The sequence below is a fragment of the Echiichthys vipera genome (genome assembly GCF_963691815.1).
Source record: "Echiichthys vipera genome assembly, chromosome: 5".
Taxonomy (NCBI): domain Eukaryota; kingdom Metazoa; phylum Chordata; class Actinopteri; order Perciformes; family Trachinidae; genus Echiichthys; species Echiichthys vipera.
In genome coordinates, this window is record NC_139830.1 from 8,524,881 (window position 1) to 8,543,677 (window position 18,797).

At 39.6% G+C, this 18,797-nt stretch overlaps 2 protein-coding genes across 2 annotated transcripts; both read left to right on the plus strand.

Moving 5' to 3' along the window:
• Nucleotides 1-2,555: 2,555 nt before the first annotated feature.
• Nucleotides 2,556-12,992, plus strand: LOC310947386 (matrix metalloproteinase-20-like; the record flags this gene model as incomplete). Its single annotated transcript, XM_083914176.1, has 19 exons — nucleotides 2,556-2,615; nucleotides 3,331-3,569; nucleotides 4,148-4,296; nucleotides 4,579-4,704; nucleotides 4,803-4,961; nucleotides 5,088-5,259; nucleotides 5,412-5,545; nucleotides 7,068-7,129; nucleotides 7,764-7,883; nucleotides 8,585-8,832; nucleotides 8,918-9,066; nucleotides 9,245-9,370; nucleotides 10,158-10,319; nucleotides 10,447-10,558; nucleotides 10,644-10,786; nucleotides 11,003-11,159; nucleotides 11,457-11,560; nucleotides 11,891-11,952; nucleotides 12,894-12,992. 19 exons carry the CDS (start codon nucleotides 2,556-2,558, stop codon nucleotides 12,990-12,992), a joined length of 2,583 nt encoding a protein of 860 aa, XP_083770302.1.
• Nucleotides 12,993-13,822: 830 nt separating this feature from the next.
• Nucleotides 13,823-16,968, plus strand: LOC310947175 (collagenase 3-like; the record flags this gene model as incomplete). Its single annotated transcript, XM_083913893.1, has 11 exons — nucleotides 13,823-13,930; nucleotides 14,149-14,265; nucleotides 14,376-14,503; nucleotides 14,603-14,751; nucleotides 14,831-14,956; nucleotides 15,125-15,286; nucleotides 15,615-15,813; nucleotides 15,898-16,028; nucleotides 16,110-16,275; nucleotides 16,407-16,510; nucleotides 16,865-16,968. The coding sequence occupies 11 exons, from the start codon at nucleotides 13,823-13,825 to the stop codon at nucleotides 16,966-16,968; spliced, it is 1,494 nt and encodes a 497-aa protein (XP_083770019.1).
• Between the last annotated feature and the right edge of the window lie 1,829 nt (nucleotides 16,969-18,797).

An 18,797-nucleotide genomic window follows, 5' to 3' on the forward strand; every position in this document is an offset into this window, starting at 1 on the left:
GGACAGCCTACTCAATTACCTGGCTCACCCATGGTTCTCTCTGGGTCTTTGCATGTACATGGCTCAAGATTTTTTTCAGTTTTGTTTAAAAAATAATTTGTGAGAGTGTCTATTTCTCATAGTGGATATGCCATTTTAAAACAAAACTGGAATTTACAAGTGTGATCGAGCCTATACGTTCTAAAAGACCACAACAGAAATCAGAAGCAGGGGAGAAAAGTTTTAAATTTGGAGCTTATTCAGCAGTCGCCAGAAAAAAATGTTGCCATTGTATGTTTCTGCAAACCACAGATATGTTGGATCTCAACTTTTCCAGACCGCTGCAACCTGTTCTCATTCCCTACTTGTCACATATCGACATTTATCCTGGGAACTACTCTTAGTAGGTGTCCTATATCACATTTCAATAGACACCCTGCAGCCAATCAGAATTGATTATTCAACCAGACCATGGGATAAGGGTCGACTACAACACCTGACGCCCGGTGCGTCTTCCAGAGACATAAAAGGGTGTCATGTTCCACGTCAACGTTTCTGATTTTTGTATCTTTTTAAAGGCTGTGGCTCTGGAGCAGTCATCCTATAACCACAAGGTTGGCGGTTCGGTTCAATCCCTGACTCCGTATGTCCACATGTCATCATTAAGTGTCCTTAAGCGAGACACCAAACCCCAAATTGCTCCCTGGTTGCTTTATAGCATCCCACTGCTTCTAATGCTTAGGATGGGTTAAATGCAGAGGCTAAATTTCACTTCTGTGCTGTGTACAATTGAACTGATGTTGATTTGAATATTGTTTAAAAAATCAGCATTCATTGGTGTCTCTTTATTGAAGTCATCTGTCATTTATTGAGAGCTTTGTCATGTAACTCTAACTCTCACTCCCCCTTCAGTCCTTTTTGGATGCTGGTGACACGGTGTCTTGAAGTGCTGTTCCAAGTACAACTCATCATTACAGACAAACACGCTTTCCAAGACAAATATTACTCATCTCAGTTACTGGTTCTGTCGTGTAACATTTCTGGCACCGAGTCAGTGTGAAAGTGTATGTTTGGGGCAAAACGGAGATGTTCTGACTGGTTTAATTACCACAGTAGTCTCTCCCAGCTTGTAACCTTGCAGCTCCAAACTGAACTCTCACTCATCACTCCTGCTTAAAATGACTTCATTACCTCGTCTGCACTCAGACCATAAAACCAGAGCGACACAAATTCTTCAAGTCTTTCTGCAGCGTGGCGTACTCGGCAAAACTTAGCTCGTGTTGCCCCGCAGAGGAATGCTGTTGGTCCCATAAAGCTCCACAATGACCAATCAACTGTAATTGTAGCCTGAATATACCACGGCACCACCCTTGCCAGACTAGGCGGCCTGGCTGTCGTCCATTTTCTTTTTCAAAGTCCTTAAATCCACCCCTGCAATTTCAGCTCTCCTTCAGCGAACTCTTTCATTGAAAGGTCTCACATGCACTTGCTGCTAAGACGGGACAATAATGGGCTTTGATGGGGCTATTTTCAGGAGCCCTTGCAGAATGCGTGGGACTGAGCAGTGCCACCCAACTCATCATCAGTCTGGAGGGAGTTTAGCTGAGGTTCCCCTACAGGAGCTCCACTGAGGAAACCATTAACTCGCTATTAAAGCTGCTTGGTTTTTGATGGTGGAAATTCAATTATGTTCAATTAACTTTATATATCCATTCTTAATTTGTGCAGAACATCAGTGTGTGTACAGTTCACATATTCAACAACACAACAAAATATACCATACACATCACATACCTGTCCAACAGTGGTCAGTAGATAAAAACTTGCAAAGCACAATACATAAAGAACAGGCAATATAAATAAATAAATAATAAATAAATAAATAAATAAATAGATCGGCTATTCATGAGTCTGATGGATGTTGGCACAAGACTTGACATGGCTTTCTTAGTCCTGAATGTGAGTGACCTGCATCACAAACAGGTCACTCACCTCATGTATAAACGTGTTTATGCTAAACACACTCATAGTTACGGTCACATCTTGCAGAAAGAATCCTTTTCTGTGCTGTGTGTTGCCTCATGTTGTAGTTTCATCACTTATTTAGGGATTACCCATGATTCAGCACATTGCACTCAACTATGTTTTCGTAATCTAATTCACATCACTTTTAATCATTATAGGAAACAGTTTACGGCCTGCGTTGAATTTGAATAAGACGTTAAAACCACATGAATATCCGTTTACAGTAGATCATCATTGGAGCAAACGTGTCATGTGACCAAAACTGTTCAAAATGTCATTTCTTTTTCTTTTTTTTTTTCTCGTTTTGCTATCCCTGGCTCTCTGCAAACCCCTCCCTAATTTCATACTGCTGAGGCTTCCCTTGGATTTGCAAGGGGTATGAGTCACAATAACCATTTAAAAGGCTTTCTCATTAACCAGAACTTCCATATCCATGTGTTTAAACGAGGCAATTCATGTTGTGTAAAGTCTGTGAAATGCATGTCATGCTGCTTTCCTGCTGTGTCTTGGTCTTGCTTATGCCCGGTCCGTGTTTTACGGCGCCCACATTTATGCCGGAGGGAGACAGCTCTCCTTCCACTGAACCACAGGTTGACTTGAAGCTGGCCACAGTAAGTGCATAATTGCATGAGCTGCTATACAAAAGTTTGAGATTGGACTGCATGGGATTTCATATCTCGTACAATGCCAAAAACGTGCCAATTTGAAGATATTTCTTTTGAAGAGGGGATATTGCAAGGATCCTTTCTCCCCATTTGTGTGGGATGTTGAGACAATGTTTTTATTTCATTTACTTTTGTGTGGGTGGGGGGCGGAGGTAAGTAACTACACTGCCCTTGGATTCCTTGTATTTGTTATGTTGCATGCTTTAGCAGACTTTTTTTTTCCAATATCTTCATTTTTCTGTCTCCCTAATGTTCTTTCATAGATGAATTCTTGTTTTTATGTGGAAGGAATTGTTGGGGGAAACAATCTGCATGGGAACTGATCGGCAATGTTGATTGCAAAGTCTTCATTTCGTTAATTGTTGTGAAGGATTTTAATTGTAATAGGAGATGGTGTTATTGACAGTTGATGCTGTAAATCCCTTCACAGATTTGTATGTTTATGTAGAAGTTATTAACTAACATAATGTAAAATTTGATGGATGTGACAAACCATACCGATAATGTGTAATCTACTATAATGCATTCCTCAAAAACAAGTTCCACAAAGGGGAAATAGCTTTCTACCTTGGTATTAATAGAGATGTACAGGACCTGTTCATTTACCTGGCTCTTCGGTGCAACATCTGATATCTGATTCGGACTTCAAATCTACTCGCAGGAATACCTCCAGCAGTACTACAACCTGCAAAAAGAGCCTATGGCGCGCATGAAGCGGAGCGGGCCCTCCTTCACCTCTAAGGTGAAAGACATGCAGACATTCTTTTGGCTCAATGCAACAGGTGTGCTGGACTCGGACACCCTGGAGACTATGAGGAGCCCTCGATGTGGCGTCCCAGATGCAGAGGAGTACAGCCACATTCGGGGGACACGTTGGAACAAGAACGTCATCACCTACAGGTATCTACGTGGTCTTTAATGTTTAATGATCAAGATGTTATCAATCCTTTCATTGTATTAGTGGAATTGAATTGCAGTCCGAAACATACGTATATATCTGTATATGAAAGATATTAAGACATGTCTGACCAACCGTCTGGTTGTCCCTAAAATGCAAAATGGAAACATTTTGAGGCAGCAGGCAATAAAGCCTTTGGCAGAAATAGGGAGCTGCCACAAATCATTATAGTTTACAGATCTTTGGGTTTGGGACTCCTTCTTTTGAGAGTTATTATGGGCTGAATCGAGTGCCAAGTTCACCATACATGCTTGAACTTATGTAACACTGTCTGGGACTTCCATATCCATTCCTTTGCTGGTTCTGTTTGAGGCACGCCCGCTGGATTACATAAGTGCATGAAGACATATTCAACGGCTGTGTAACCACATATTTTGTCATCTATTCAATTTGGGAGCTTCAAAAAACGTATCACAAGTTGGTATAATGTTGTGCTATCAATATTTTTTTTATATTTAAGGGTAAGTGTCTTGATTTGTATGTTCCTCAGCCACATGACATTTACTCATTGCTGTTGCAGCATTGGAAGGTACACCAGAGATTTGCCTCGCAACACTGTGGACTCTCTGGTTGAGTCAGCTTTCAGCGTTTGGGCCAGAGCCAGCAGTTTGACGTTCGTCAGGTCGCACACCCGCAATGCTGACATCATGGTGGAGTTTGTGACCCATGGTGGGTTTTTGTCTTTTTTGCTTCACACCAGACAGGTACAGAGAATATTTGGAAGTGTATTGAACAGCTTGAGTCACAGAATTTAAAAAAATCAACTTTTAGGTCATATATCAAGTATTATATAACACAATCTCACACACATGGAGCAATTGAGCCAGGTGACTGACAGCTGAATTCGACAGACTCATTTAGACGAGAGGCCTGTCATTTTCTTTTCGCATGGAAGACAATTGTGTTCTCTGTGGTTTCTTTTCCATGTTTGGCCTGGATTATGTTATGTAGAGCATGGTGACTTGTATCCATTCGACGGACCCAGAGGCACATTGGCTCATGCTTTCGGTCCAGGGCTGGGCGTTGGAGGGGATACGCACTTTGATGACGATGAGCACTGGACAGCAGGAGAGACAGGTGCTGAAGTGAATCACACAGGCACGCCACATTGATGCAGAATTAATTTAATGAATTAATATTATTAATTTAGATGCATTTTCTTTGTGCCATTGCAGGTTTTAATCTCTTTGTTGTAGCTGCACATGAATTTGGCCACGCTTTGGGCCTGAAGCACTCCAGAAACCCAGAGTCACTGATGTACCCAACCTACAAATCCTCCCGTCCAGCCAACCTACTATCCAGAGAGGATGTAGCAAATATCAACGCACTCTACAGTAAACAATTTTTATTTAGATCTATTAATTTATTGTACTTTGAGTGCAGTAACATTGATGAAATCTGGTTACATTTGTGAATCCTGAGTGTTTTTATTCAAATAGAACCTGCTGTGCTGTGTTTAGGTCCAGTCAGAGGTCGTCCAAATCACTTTCCGAGGTTCGGCTGGAGCTCTCAGCAAAACCCTTGGCTGTCAGGATCGCTGCTCCCTCGACTCATGCAGGACAAATGTGCTTCAGACCTGACTTTTGACGCAGTGTCCACTCTCGGGGATGCCACCTTTTTTTTCAGAGAAAGGTATGTTTTATGGTATTTTTTTCTTTAATTCACAACTTTTATTATTATATAATGTAATTGTGGCAATACATTTATAAGGTTATAAAGCATATGCCATTTTTTAAATCATTATCATTAATGTTTAGACCTATCTGACATATTTTCCCCACAAGATACCTCTGGATTAAACACAATGAGCAATATGACATCAAAGAAGGTCCCATCACCAACTTTATGCCTAAGATTGAAACCAGCATCGATGCTGCCTTCTGGGTGCCTCGCAGATCCACTGCGTATCTCATTCACGGTAATGCAGTGTTGCAAGCTGCAACATGTTTCCTTGATCTCCCTGCCTCCTTATAATGAAATCCCGATCTCTAAACACAACAGCATTCAAAAACAATTCAACATTCATAATTTATTCAAAGATTTTACAATTTTGACAATTACCAAATTAGTGATCGTCATCTGACATAAAGAGAGAAAACAAACATTTTCTCCCCCCTTTGTTTTCACAGAATCTATGTTCTGGACAGTGAAAGGCTCTCTTGTGAAAGGAAAGCCTCGAGCACTCAGCCACTTTGGATTTCCAGCTTGGGTCCAGGACGTTGACGCAGCAGTGCACATAGTGAAAACAGGACGCACCCTTTTCTTTATGCATGATATTTACTGGAGGTAAGGCAACAAATGAACAGTGTTGCTTAACATGAACAGGTCAAAACTTCATATGTGGCTGGACTGTGAATGGTCAATGTGCAAACATATATTATTTTAAACAGTAATAAATTACAAAACTTTAATTTATCTGTATGTTGAGTAAGTAGTTCACACTTGCCGCAATCCTCAGAGATGATTAAATGTCCAGCAGAATATTCAGTTCTTAGCGTGCAATAGATTCTGGATGGCTGTAAATGCCTTTGAGGTCATTTGGAAAGAGGAACGCTCAATGAGGAAACACCAACACTCACATCATCACTTACTCTGACCAATGGTGTAACTACAGACTAAATTAAATTAAATTATACTGCACCTTCTTTATTTTTTGCCCAAACCAACTACTCTTTTTGAAAATGCATTATATCAAATGAAAATCCTAACCGAGACAAATCACAGAGCAGCGGCATGTTGGGGCTTAAAAAACGGTTTTGTTTGTCATTTAGACCTCACACAGAGAGCAAAGGGTTCAATTGGACCTTGATGATGTGACCATACCAGTAGCAGCCTGAGCAAATGTTTTGTCTGGGCTTTAAAAGGAGGAACAGGCGATCATGAATCATAACGTTGTTTATATTGTTTCTTTTTCAGTTACAATGAAAACCGAAGGGTTATGGATTTTGGTTACCCGAAGTATATCAGCGAGGACTTTCCCGGAGTCAACACAACAATAAATGCAGCTGTTCATAAAGAGGGTGAGCCAGTGTAATTATTACCCTCTATGATGCCCGCTGTTTTTTCGCTTAAATCTTACTCAAATCTAAACAATATTCCAGAACATGCCACATAACATACACATCAACAGGAGGCGAGCTGGATGACGTTCCGATTGAATAAGTGTCTAGCAGGTAGTATACTTCTGGCTGTAGCTTAAGGCGGCTTTTGCAATTTGTATTGTTATTATGCAAATTTCCACGCAACATCAGTTAAGTGTATTGGAGTTTAACGGAGCATGTGCTTCCCCTCCATGATTTAAACGGTATAATTTACCCACTTTACGACTGGAAGGCCTAAAGAACAAACAGCCAAAAACATTCCAGACACCACAACGCGATAAAGGTTAAATATGAGACACTTTGCTTCTTGAACATCTGATTTGTCCTCATCTCTCTTAGGTTTCATCTACTTCTTCATCGGGTCACAAGTCTACAAATATGACTACACCCAGAAACATGTTGTCGGAGTTGAGAAAGCAAATTCCTGGCTTGGATGTTGAAATACTGTAAATCCATGAACATGCTGCAAGGAAATTACCTGAAAACCTTTAAGAGAAGGAAGAAAAACACTGTGCTTTTTCACTTTTGAGTGGAGTTTTATTTATGAGTCGTATTTTGTCAAAATAAAAGATTTAAAATGTAAACCTGATAATACATGTGTGTGGTATTTCACAGTATAAATGCTCCCATGCAGCATCAGCTTTGATGGTTTGTTAAGTTTAAATCTTTTTTATCAAGTCTGCACATCACTGTGGCTGAGAGACTGATGTACAGATATGATGAGTGTAATTTATGTGGCCTGCAGGTTTTGACTGAGAAGAATCTACAAAATTCACAAATAACACTTTCGGCTCCGGGTTTACATGACGAAACCCACTGTACACACGTCTTTCCCCATTAAGACAGACAGAAAGCCCAGACATATTATGTAGACGATTCATTGGTAGTTTTAACCACAAAACCAGAAAATTGGAGCAGGTAGACCAATCTGTAAGTACTAGGATTCAGTGCTTATGTGCCATATGGTTGCCCAACAACCCTGCGAATACTCCCATATACAAAAAGTGAAGCCTGGTGGAAATGTGCATTTAAAACATGGAGTTGCTCTGGCTGTGGATACCTGTTTTGGGCTCTCTGATGTTCGCAGAAGTCTTGTGGACTTTACCAGTCGATCAGGACCAGTGGCCGAGGCCTGAGGATGAGGAGCTGGCTGAGGTGTGTGGATGGACGACTGTCTTCATAGTTTATATTAGATAAGATGTCCCATTTGAAATGTAGGTGCTAATACATATCAACTTAAATAATGAATGTGACTTTTGTTAGTTTTATGTAAAACAAACTGTAACCAAGCAAGGCTTTGTTACTGTGCTTTTTTTTTTTAAAGAGGTAATATCCTGCGTATTGGATTTGTTTGGTTCCATTATAAAGTATAGCTACAACTTAATGCAGGTGTTTTATTATTTACATTATTTACATTACAGTGTCAACATCTATTGTCATTACACTGTCTTCAAATTAGGATTAATCTCAATGTTACCCGATGGGTAGAGAAAAACAAAATATGGGCATTCATCTTGTTATAATTGCAGCTCCTGCTAATCCACTGCTCAACTGTGTCAAAATCACTTATATCCCTCTTTGCAATTGGTATACTGTACATTTAATAAGTAGGGTCAACGAGGGCTAATCATTACTTGACCGACACTGAACTACCAAATTAGAGAGAGGAATTTCCTCTGATGGCAACACACTTCAACAATAATTAAGGATGAAAGGACTTCTCTTTCATTTCATTTCCGTTTGTCTTCGTATCACATGTGCATCTGGAAAAAGAACCTTTAACCTCATACATTTAAGACATTTTGTCATAAGAACTGAGACCTAATCCTCCGGATCTGAACTCCTCTCAACAACAGAGCTACCTCAGGAGGTTTTACAGCCTGAGTCCCAGAGGCAGATTGTCGGGGAGACGGATCAGATCCACATCGGCCATGGAGGAAAAGATCAGAGAAATGCAAAACTTCTTTGGTCTGAGAGAGACAGGTCGTCTGGACCCTAAGACCCTGGATGTGATGAGGGAGTCCAGATGTGGTGTTCCAGATGTGGAAAACTTCAGCTTTTACCCCACAAAGCCTAAATGGAAGAACAACACCATCACATACATGTGAGATGTTTTTTTTTTTTTTCTGATTAATGTAATATTGTCGCTCCCACTGTCTTATATGCGCGTGTCCGTCTGTGCTGTCCAGGATTGCCAAATACACTCGGGTCATGAAGAGAGAGGACGTGGAAAAGTCCTTTCGTTCAGCCCTGAAGATGTGGAGTGATGCTGCACCACTGAGGTTCATCAAAGTCAACCGTGACAAAGCTGATATAGTCTTCTCCTTCGCCCGCAGAAGTAAATCTAGAAAATCACTTCTGAATAATTATTATGTTGGTTGAGATACACTCAAAACCGAGTTCCTAATTATGGTTGATAAAAACACCACAGAAGAAGAGGGATAATACAAACGCAGCACATTACATTTTGAAGCCCTGTCTACTTCATGGAGTGAAAAGGGTTTTTTCTGTTGCAGCTCATGGAGATTTCTTTCCCTTTGATGGACCCAGGGGTGTGCTTGCTCATGCCTTTCAGCCAGGAGAGGGGATGGGAGGAGACGTGCACTTTGATGAGGATGAAACATGGACATTGGGGAGACAAGGTTTGTCAGAATAAAACACAACAGATTATCCTGAGTATCTGTCAAATCAGTGCTTTATCCTTTATATGGTTTGTTGAGGTTAATCGATTTTTTCCTGCAAACCTACATTTGTGTAGGTTCTGAATTGTATGTGTGCTGCTTTATACTTCTACTCCACTACATCTTAGTTATAGTACTTTTTATTCCAGCATGATTATTTAATAGCTTTAGTTTTTTAAGATTATTCATACAAAGATTAGATCACCTGGATGTCAAATTAGCTTTGCCCTATCAACTACAAAAAAATAATAAAAAAAATTAAATACTACTTACTTCTGCTATCTGTTATATGATATAATAATATAGTTCAAAAGAGAAAAAAAGCCATGCATAATGAGCAATTTTATGATACTTTAGGTATGTTTTGCTGACATGACTAACTGTAAGTGCAATTATGAAAACAGGACATTTTAGTATTTCTACTTCTACTGCAGTAGACAGGATCTGAATACTTCTTTTGACAATGTCGATTCTGGACCATAACTGACAGCAAATAACTTTTTCTGCTGCTCTTTGTGTGTTTAAGAGTTAGAAACTTCAAACACCTTACACTCGGTGTCACAGTAGGTGTTCCACTTGACTTTGACAGCTGATGGAAAGCACCCACTGTGACATCGACGCTGGAGTGTGGTAAAAGTGCAACATACCTGCAAGTTTCAAATCCAAAAACAGCAGTTTTCAGTGTGATTCTGTGTCAATCCACCTGCCAAATGAACTAATAGAACGTGCCTGTTGCTGTATATTTCAGGTTACAGCCTGTTCGCCGTTGCAGCTCATGAGCTCGGCCACTCACTGGGTTTGACTCACTCAAAAGACCCCTCTGCTGTCATGTACCCCAACTACAGGTATCACAGCAGTACACAGTACTCTCTGTCCAAAGACGATGTGCTTGGGATCCAAACTTTATATGGTGAGGAGCAAATTAGAAATGCTGAGGGTTTTTTTTTTGCACATAATGGAAATAAATGAATCAGATAATAGTGCACCATATGTACAATTCCATATTTTTTGCATTTTGGTCCATCATTTTTCTTTAGGAAAACCAACAAGAACAGTGGAAATACAACCAGCACCCAGAAAGTGTGACCCCAACTTTTCTTTTGACGCAGCAGTTTTGATTGGAAATGAGATTCTTTTCTTTAAGAACAGGTACAGACTATGTTTTGGATTATGATTGCAAAAGAGCTTCAATATGTTTGAGCTGCAACTGAGGCTGCTTATTGTTGAAACCCAGGTACGTGTGGAGGAGAACAACACAGCCAACTTATTGGAATCGCCTGAGAGAGAGCCACAGCAGCACATATTTACCCAGCATCAGTTTTCACGTGGATGCCGCTTATGACATCCCTGCCAAAGGCGTGGCGTACATATTCACTGGTAGAGTAATGGGCAGTCTGCAAAGCATCACTTAGGCCTTGTCAGCATGACATGGCTGGATTTCCATTCGGGGGGGAACACAATGTTGCGCCAAAATTACAGCCTTGTACAACTTAAGTGTTGCAGTTCATGCAAGAGGCTCATTGCAGCGCTTGTGGTATGTTGCTGTTTTTTCATAGTGTCCCAAAATGAAGTGACACGGCTGTGTTTTTCCAGGTCATAAGTATTGGGTGGTTCAACAGCTTAAGATGAAAAGTCATGCTGGCTCCATCCATGAGTACGGCTTCACCTCCAGAGTCAGGCAGGTTGACGCTGCCGTGCACATCAGTGAATACGGGAAAACAGTCTTCTTCACAGGAGAGGTTTATTATAGGTAACTTTTTTTGATGCCAACTTCATGCTGAAAATTATGTTTTTATGGAAACAGGAACACTTGCCCATTAGAATAAATTGATAAATTCATTATCAATATCTATATTGTACCTGTAATGCCCAGTAAATGATTGTTAACATACAAGCAAACGCTGTCAGTACCCAAACAGCAAATTAATTCCAGTATTGACCAAATATTTTAAACATTGAACCGGAACAGCATTATACATAAACAAATTGACATTCCCACACTAAGAAAAGGCTCTACAATGAACGTATTTGACTGATCTAACCTCAGGTATGATGAGCGCAGGAGAAGGATGGACCCCGGCTTCCCCAGGCTCATCCAATCAGACTGGCCTGGAATCCCGAGAAGGGTCGACGCTGCCTTCAAGTTAGATGGTAAACAAAAAGAGAAAACCCGTTACAGTTTGTGGTCATGAACTTTGTATACTGTGGACCTGAGCAGCAGGATACAAATAGAACACAACTACAACAGAAGTTGTAATTTCTCGTTTTTACTGTGTTTAGGTGGTAGACGGGTGGGGTTTACCACACTGAACACACTTTTGTACTGAAAACACCATTCGCCCCAGTTTTAGAACAATGTGTTGTGTCAATGTCAAATGGAAATCCTGTGTTTAAAGTTTGCCCTTCACATTTCATCTTGTTTGTTTTGAAACAACATGAAGAGATGACACCTTTTTTATGTATATGATGCTTTGTTGACAGGTAGCATCTTCCTCTTCAGTGGGACAAAATCCTACCAGTATGACTTCAGACGAAACCGGATGGTGAATATGATTTCAGCAAATTCTTGGCTCGGATGCTGATGCATTGGTGGTGGACACCATAGTTAGAATATATCCTTTTTTGTAGTTGTGAAACTGAGATAACAAACATAGAACATCATGTATTTGAAATGTTATGGTTTAGATTTTTGAATTACCGTAAATTACATCTCTGAAGTCAAATGGAGTAAAATAACATTTTTACCAGATGTACAGTACTGAGAACTTGTAATGTGAATACCAAATGCAATTGCAAAGATGATGTAACTTGACTATGTTGTCAATCTGAATATGTCATAAGAGGATGTGTCTTATTAAACTGAATTTAAAAAATGCATTTTTCTTCACAACTCTCATAAAAGATGCTTTTGTACAACAAGTAAGTAAAGGGAAGCAGTAATAGTATCCCAGCTTTAATATACTCTATTACAAGTAAAATAATAAAAAGCACATGTACAGGTATTAACAAAATACTCTAAGAATAAAAGTTGAAGTGAAGTTATTCTTAATTATACAATTGTAATATAATTTAAAAAAAATGTATGCAACTTTTCAATTAAGTAGCTGATTGTGGAGCTCATTTAAACGGCTTTATATACTAATGGGTTGTTTAATATACTGTAAAACAATGCATTATATTTTGGATGCTCATACTAGCTTTTGGAACTCTTCTGAGATCTGCAAAGTAAACCAATAATTACAGCTATTATATAAATATAGTGACGTAAAACCTACAATATTTCACTTGGAAATGTAGATAGACACTTTATTTAACAAAGAGGGGAAATTAGGTCATCATAGCAGCGGTACAATACAATCAGAAATGCAAAATATAAAATACAATAAGAGTAGAGTATCACAATTTAAAGCACTATATAAACTATACAATAGGATGCTTGGCAGTTCCAGATAAAAAATAATATTAAATATTGAATAATGGGCAGATTGGAACTAAGTGGATTAATGGAACTAAGTGGATTGTAGTGGATGTAGTGAAGTACGTGGATCTAGTGAAGTACATGGATCTAGTGAAGTACGTGTAAGCGTAACACACAATGAAAATACTCAAGCAACTCAGAATTGTATCACAATAAGTACAGTAGGTAAACTGCCAACCTTCACTGTCCCAGGGTCATACCTGTACTTTTTTCTCTTTTTAATCAATAAGGCTTTTATGTTCTATTAGAGAAACACATATATAAGTAGACAAGTAGGTGCAAATAAGCAGTTTCTGTCCACGCTGTCAGTTGTCATGTGAGCTTAAGTGCCCCTGTGTTGTTGGAGTCTCTGCAACAACGACGAGTTAACTACACACGCTCATGTTTACCCACCAAACTGGACTGTGGTCACAGTACATCGACGAGAACACTGAAAAGAACAAAATGTTGTCAACATTGTTTTTCTTGACAGAGTGGCTGTCTGCTGCTGTCCGGGAGACGGTTTTAGGTTTCAATTTGTCACTTGTGATGAGTGGCAGTTTGTGAGTTTGAGTTCCTGTAGTTTTTCCACCAAAATACGAAATGAATAATGAAGCAAATCAGTCTGATGTAATTGTGACGCTCAATTGCAGCTCAGTGTTTGACTTTAGCTAAAACAAACGCATAACAAATACTTCACTGCACTGTGCGCATTCAGAAGGAAACACAATTACATTTTAAAAAAAATTTTTAAGAGTGAAGTAGCATTAATAATCTCCTCCCACTGTGTTATCAGAGGGGGCACTATTTACTCTCTCCCCCCTTTTACTTGAAAGCAAAAGGTTGACTGTGCACATGGTTATTCAGCTTATAGATCCGAACAGTACGCAGCTCAGGCTATAAAGGCTTCTTTTATAAGTGGAGAGTGTGTGGAGAGAAGAGGGCATTTTAACAAGATGTCTCTGGCTGATTTTTGGATAGTGCTGCTGGGTTGTTTAGCCCTGTGTCATGCAGCACCTACGGTTGCTCCAACAGTTCCACCAGAGGATGAAAGCCTGGCAGAGGTAACGCAGTAATATGTTCTGCATAAATATCAGCTTAAGTCTGGACTAGACAGGGGATTACCAGGGGAACATGCTTGCATTTAAAGACATTCTAGTGATTAGAGAAGTCAGAGGTAAGTCAGTTTGCTAAAAGTCGCAGATTGTTTAGACTAAGCACTGATAGTCAGGTGGAATGAAATCTGAATGCAATACAATCTTCTTCCTTCTCCTGGTATCAGGGATACCTTTCACAATACTACGGTGATGTTGGGGTGACAAACAGCACAATACGAAGAATTTCTCAGAACAACTTCAGCCAGGATCTACAGGCCATGCAGGCATTCTTTGGCCTGGAGGTAATTACACTGAATGAAAGCTTTAACTTAGATTTGCCTTCTTGTAGTCAAAGAAATGGATTTATATGATTCATACTAGAAATCATCTCACATCATCATCTGACCATCAGGTGACAGGTGTCTTGAATAACGAGACTATAGAGGTGATGAAGGCACCCAGGTGTGGTGTGTCAGACATCAGTCGATACGGACACTTTGCTGGGAGACCCAGATGGGAGAAAAGCCTAATTACATACAGGTGACATAGTAATGTAGGATCATATTTTTATTGTATTTTTGGTGGTTGAATATATAAACAAAGATAGTGACAGCATACTGTGTCATATGATTTGAATAGGATCACTCAGTACACTCCCGATCTGAGCCGGACTCAGGTGGATACTACCATTGCTCAGGCCTTCCGGCTCTACAGCGATGTCATCCCACTGAACTTTAAGCAGGTCAACAGTGGTACTGCGGACATCATGATCCTCTTCAAGGGTGGATGTGAGTCCGGATTGAACAAGACGTTGTTAGATAACACTCTGAAACTGCAGATTACATTATCTTCTTTTCCTTATTGCAGATCACGGGGACTTTTACCCTTTTGACGGGAGGGGTGGAGTCTTGGCTCATGCTAACTCTCCTGGAAGGAATCAGGGAGGGGACACACACTTTGATGATGATGAAACCTGGACTCTTACCCCAAGAGGTAAATACACTCTTCACTTCAGTAATCCCAAAAATGTCCACTGGGGAGGAGGTGAAAAATCTATAGAGCTGTAAATAACTTGATTTTGCCCATTGAATAAAGACCTGTAATGAAGTGAAATATATGTTATATAATATATGTTTAACATAATTTATTGTAATTGTTGAGGTATAAATCTGCTGCTGGTGGCAGCCCATGAGTTTGGCCACGCTCTGGGTCTGGATCACTCCAGGGACAAACGTGCACTAATGTACCCAACTTATCAATATGTCAACACAAACGGATACAAGCTGCCAGATGATGACAGACGTGGGGTTCAAGCCCTTTATGGTGAGCAAAAACATCAGATTCTACAATATAATGATTCACATTATGTGTCAAATTGATTTAAGATGAGACAATCTTCCATTAAAATGATCAAAGCCATGCAGATATCTTTTTTTTTTTTTTTTTTACCTTTGGCTATATCTGAACTACAACACAACTGATCTATGAATGAATGTCTCATGCTATCATTTGCAATTTTCAACTTCCTTTTCCACTGACTGAACTGCATAGGAACTGGGAACTGGACACATTTTATATTCAATGTGGATTGTATGCTTGACATTCAGGTAATATATTAGTCAATTTTGATTTTTTCAAATCCATCTTTTAGGCAGCCGCACACCCAGGCCCTCACCAACCTCAAAACCTCAACCACCACCTGGCCCGGATCCTGGACCAGAGCCAGAGGAACCAACAGAAGATCCAAACCCAGACCCACTGCCCAACCCCCGAGATGAGCAGTGCAGCCGCGATCTGGTGTTTGACGCTGCTACCTCCATCAGGAATGACCTGTTCTTCTTCAAAAATGGGTACATTTTGAAAATGTGACGACCATCTTGTTAATATGGGACATAGACGCATCTTTTTACATTTCAATTTAAATTCCTCACTAGATACTATTGGAGGAAGAGTTCAGCTACACGAGGTCTCCGTTTGACAAAAGTGAGCAGCAAGTGGTCACAAATCAACTCTGTTGATGCTGCCTTTGAAGTCCCGTACAAGGACGTGGTGTATCTTTTTGAAGGTAATGTTCATTAATTAACCCTTTAGTGTCTTGTTAGCTTTGAATTCTGTGATATAACAACCTCCAACTGTTCCTCTACAGGTCGTCAATACTGGGGAATAAGGGCTTATGCAAAGAAGGTCATTTCAGGCTATCCAAAGTCCATCACCAACCTCGGCCTCCCCTCTTCAGTCAGTAAGGTGGATGCAGCCGTGTATGTGTCATCTACAAGAAAAACACTCATTTTTGTGAACAATCAGTATTGGAGGTGAGTGCTGGTCAGGTCAAGTCCTTATTTTAATTAACGTAACATGTGGTCTTTAGTAAATAAAAACATGAATCCCTGAGATATTTTTTGGGTACGGCTACATAGCATTGTCTCTTTGTTCTCTCTTGCAGCTATGATGAGGGGAGAAACCAAATGGACCCTGGATATCCACGATCCATCACTTGGGATTTCCCTGGCTTAGGCTCCAAAGTAGATGCAGTCTTTGAGAATTATGGTGAGAAATGCCACTCACTTTACTCATTTAACCCTTTTCATACAAGTCAAGAGTTGTCTTTGGTTAGAATGACAGAAAATGATAATCCTCATCATCAGTAGCTAGTTAGATGCGAAGATCGATTAATCATGTTTCAAACATGAGTTTTAAATAAATACTGTAAATACTGAAGGCAGGGGCTATTTCTTGGCCAGGCATTCAGTGTTGTATTTTAGCATATTTTGGATTAGCAGTTTCAGTTCACTCTCACCACCACCATGAATGTCAATAGTGTGTGCGGTTTTGCTGTCAAAACAATCAGTAATACTGGTTCAATTGAAACATGCATAAAACATTTAATGCTTCCTCCCACAGGATATCTATATTTCTCAGATGGCCCCAGACAGAGTGAATACTACCTGCCATACAAGAGAGTGATGCGTACGCTGCTCAACTACGGCTGGCTCAACTGTTACTGAGAACCCAGACACGACTCAAAGTGTCTATGTCCATGATGTGTCTGCAGTTTGCATACCATGAAAATAAAGCCATGTGAATAGGCTGATAGCATTATATGTTGTTATGATGTGGGGAACAGTTTTCAGACAGTGTAACTAATGCTTTGTTGTTGACATATAGAAAATACCAGTATCAAACTGAAACAAAGGTCAGTGAGTGATTACCATTTGATCACTTCTGTAAATAAGACCTGCTTTAACTGTGTGTCTTGATTTTTGTGTGTGTGTGTGTGGCAATTTCAATGGAATGCACTGATGGTCAATGTATTTGCTTGGATGTTTACTCATTTCAGCTAATGCACAATTTGGGTTGTAAAATAAGGGCTTAAAAGTCTGAACACATCCCAGGGTTACACATAAGAGTATTCATATTTGGATACACCAATTAAGATCACACAGTAAAAAAAAATAGCAAACGCTTTAAGCCATTAGTTGTTCCTGATCATGTCTAAACTGTTCTGTTGAAATATGGCATGTCTTTTGCCTGGATGCTGCAATTTTGGAATTAGGACCACAGGGCTTGTTTATTGCAACTTTAGCCACATGAGAGGAGATCCAATATAGAAAGAGAGCTGAGTCACTATTGTTTTCATGAACACGGATAAATTAAGGATTTTATAGTTTAGTGTTAGGATCCTGTTTTGGGCACAAAACAAACCAAGGAAGCGATCAAGTGCAGATGATACAATAGGCAAGAATAGGGGAGCTTTAAAAGGGTGGTTCACAAAAAATACGTTGCTATATAACCGATGTGTTTTATTCTCTGCACATAAAACAACAGCACAAACAATAAAGTATATACCACACAGACCACTCCAAGTTTTTTTAGAATAATGAAGGATGAGGGAATATATTATTTAAAAACACTGAAGGTCAAATCCAATTAAAGAGAAATGTGTTTGAGTTATCTTGACCCTAAAAATAATTTTGTGGTTTTCAGATCACAAAGTGTCCTTTGACTATTGATGTGTATGGTGGTTGATACAAAAAACACCAGGATGGAGAAACATGATCCTTTAGTACTCCTATGACCTGTATGACAAGCTATTGAGAGACACAGATGACAGGCACCTGAAGAAGAGGGACAATTAGTGCCAAGTTAAACATGGCCGTGTTTAGTTACATTTGACTCCAATAACAACACTTCAAAACTAAAGAAAAGTGTTATTAAGGAGAGTTAATCTGGCACTGATGAATTGATGTCATTCAATTATTCACTGATGTGAATTCTGGGTTGATTGTTATATTAGGTTACTCTCCGACATTTATCAGAAAATGTCAATGTCAGTGACATTTGACAAACTATGTAAGGTAAGCTATGACTTGAGATATAAGTAAGTGAGCGGTGAGCTGAGAAAGACAGCCTACCACAAACATGCATGGGAAAAAAGGGATCTATCCCCTTGTCAAAAAAACTTATTTCTTTCAAATAATGAAGTAGTTTCCCTAACCCAATGTCAAATGCATATTTAAGCTCAGTTCTTCCACTCCCAACTTCCTGGTTTCCTGCTTTAATGTTTCTCGTTCTCTCGTTACTATGATGATGCTCCACTGACTTCTCTACTTCAGGGCTCTTCATCGGACCCCTCAGATAAAAAAGAGACAAAGCAGGGACGCCTACTTCAAATATTGTATTAAATTGAGTTGAATATTAAACTGGGCCTAACACCTAGGGTGGACTAAAGCCTATGCACACAACTTTGTATAGTGCATACAATACTAAGATATTGCAATGATCATTATTAACATATTAATGTATTTATACATCATATGTTATTGTAAAAAATACA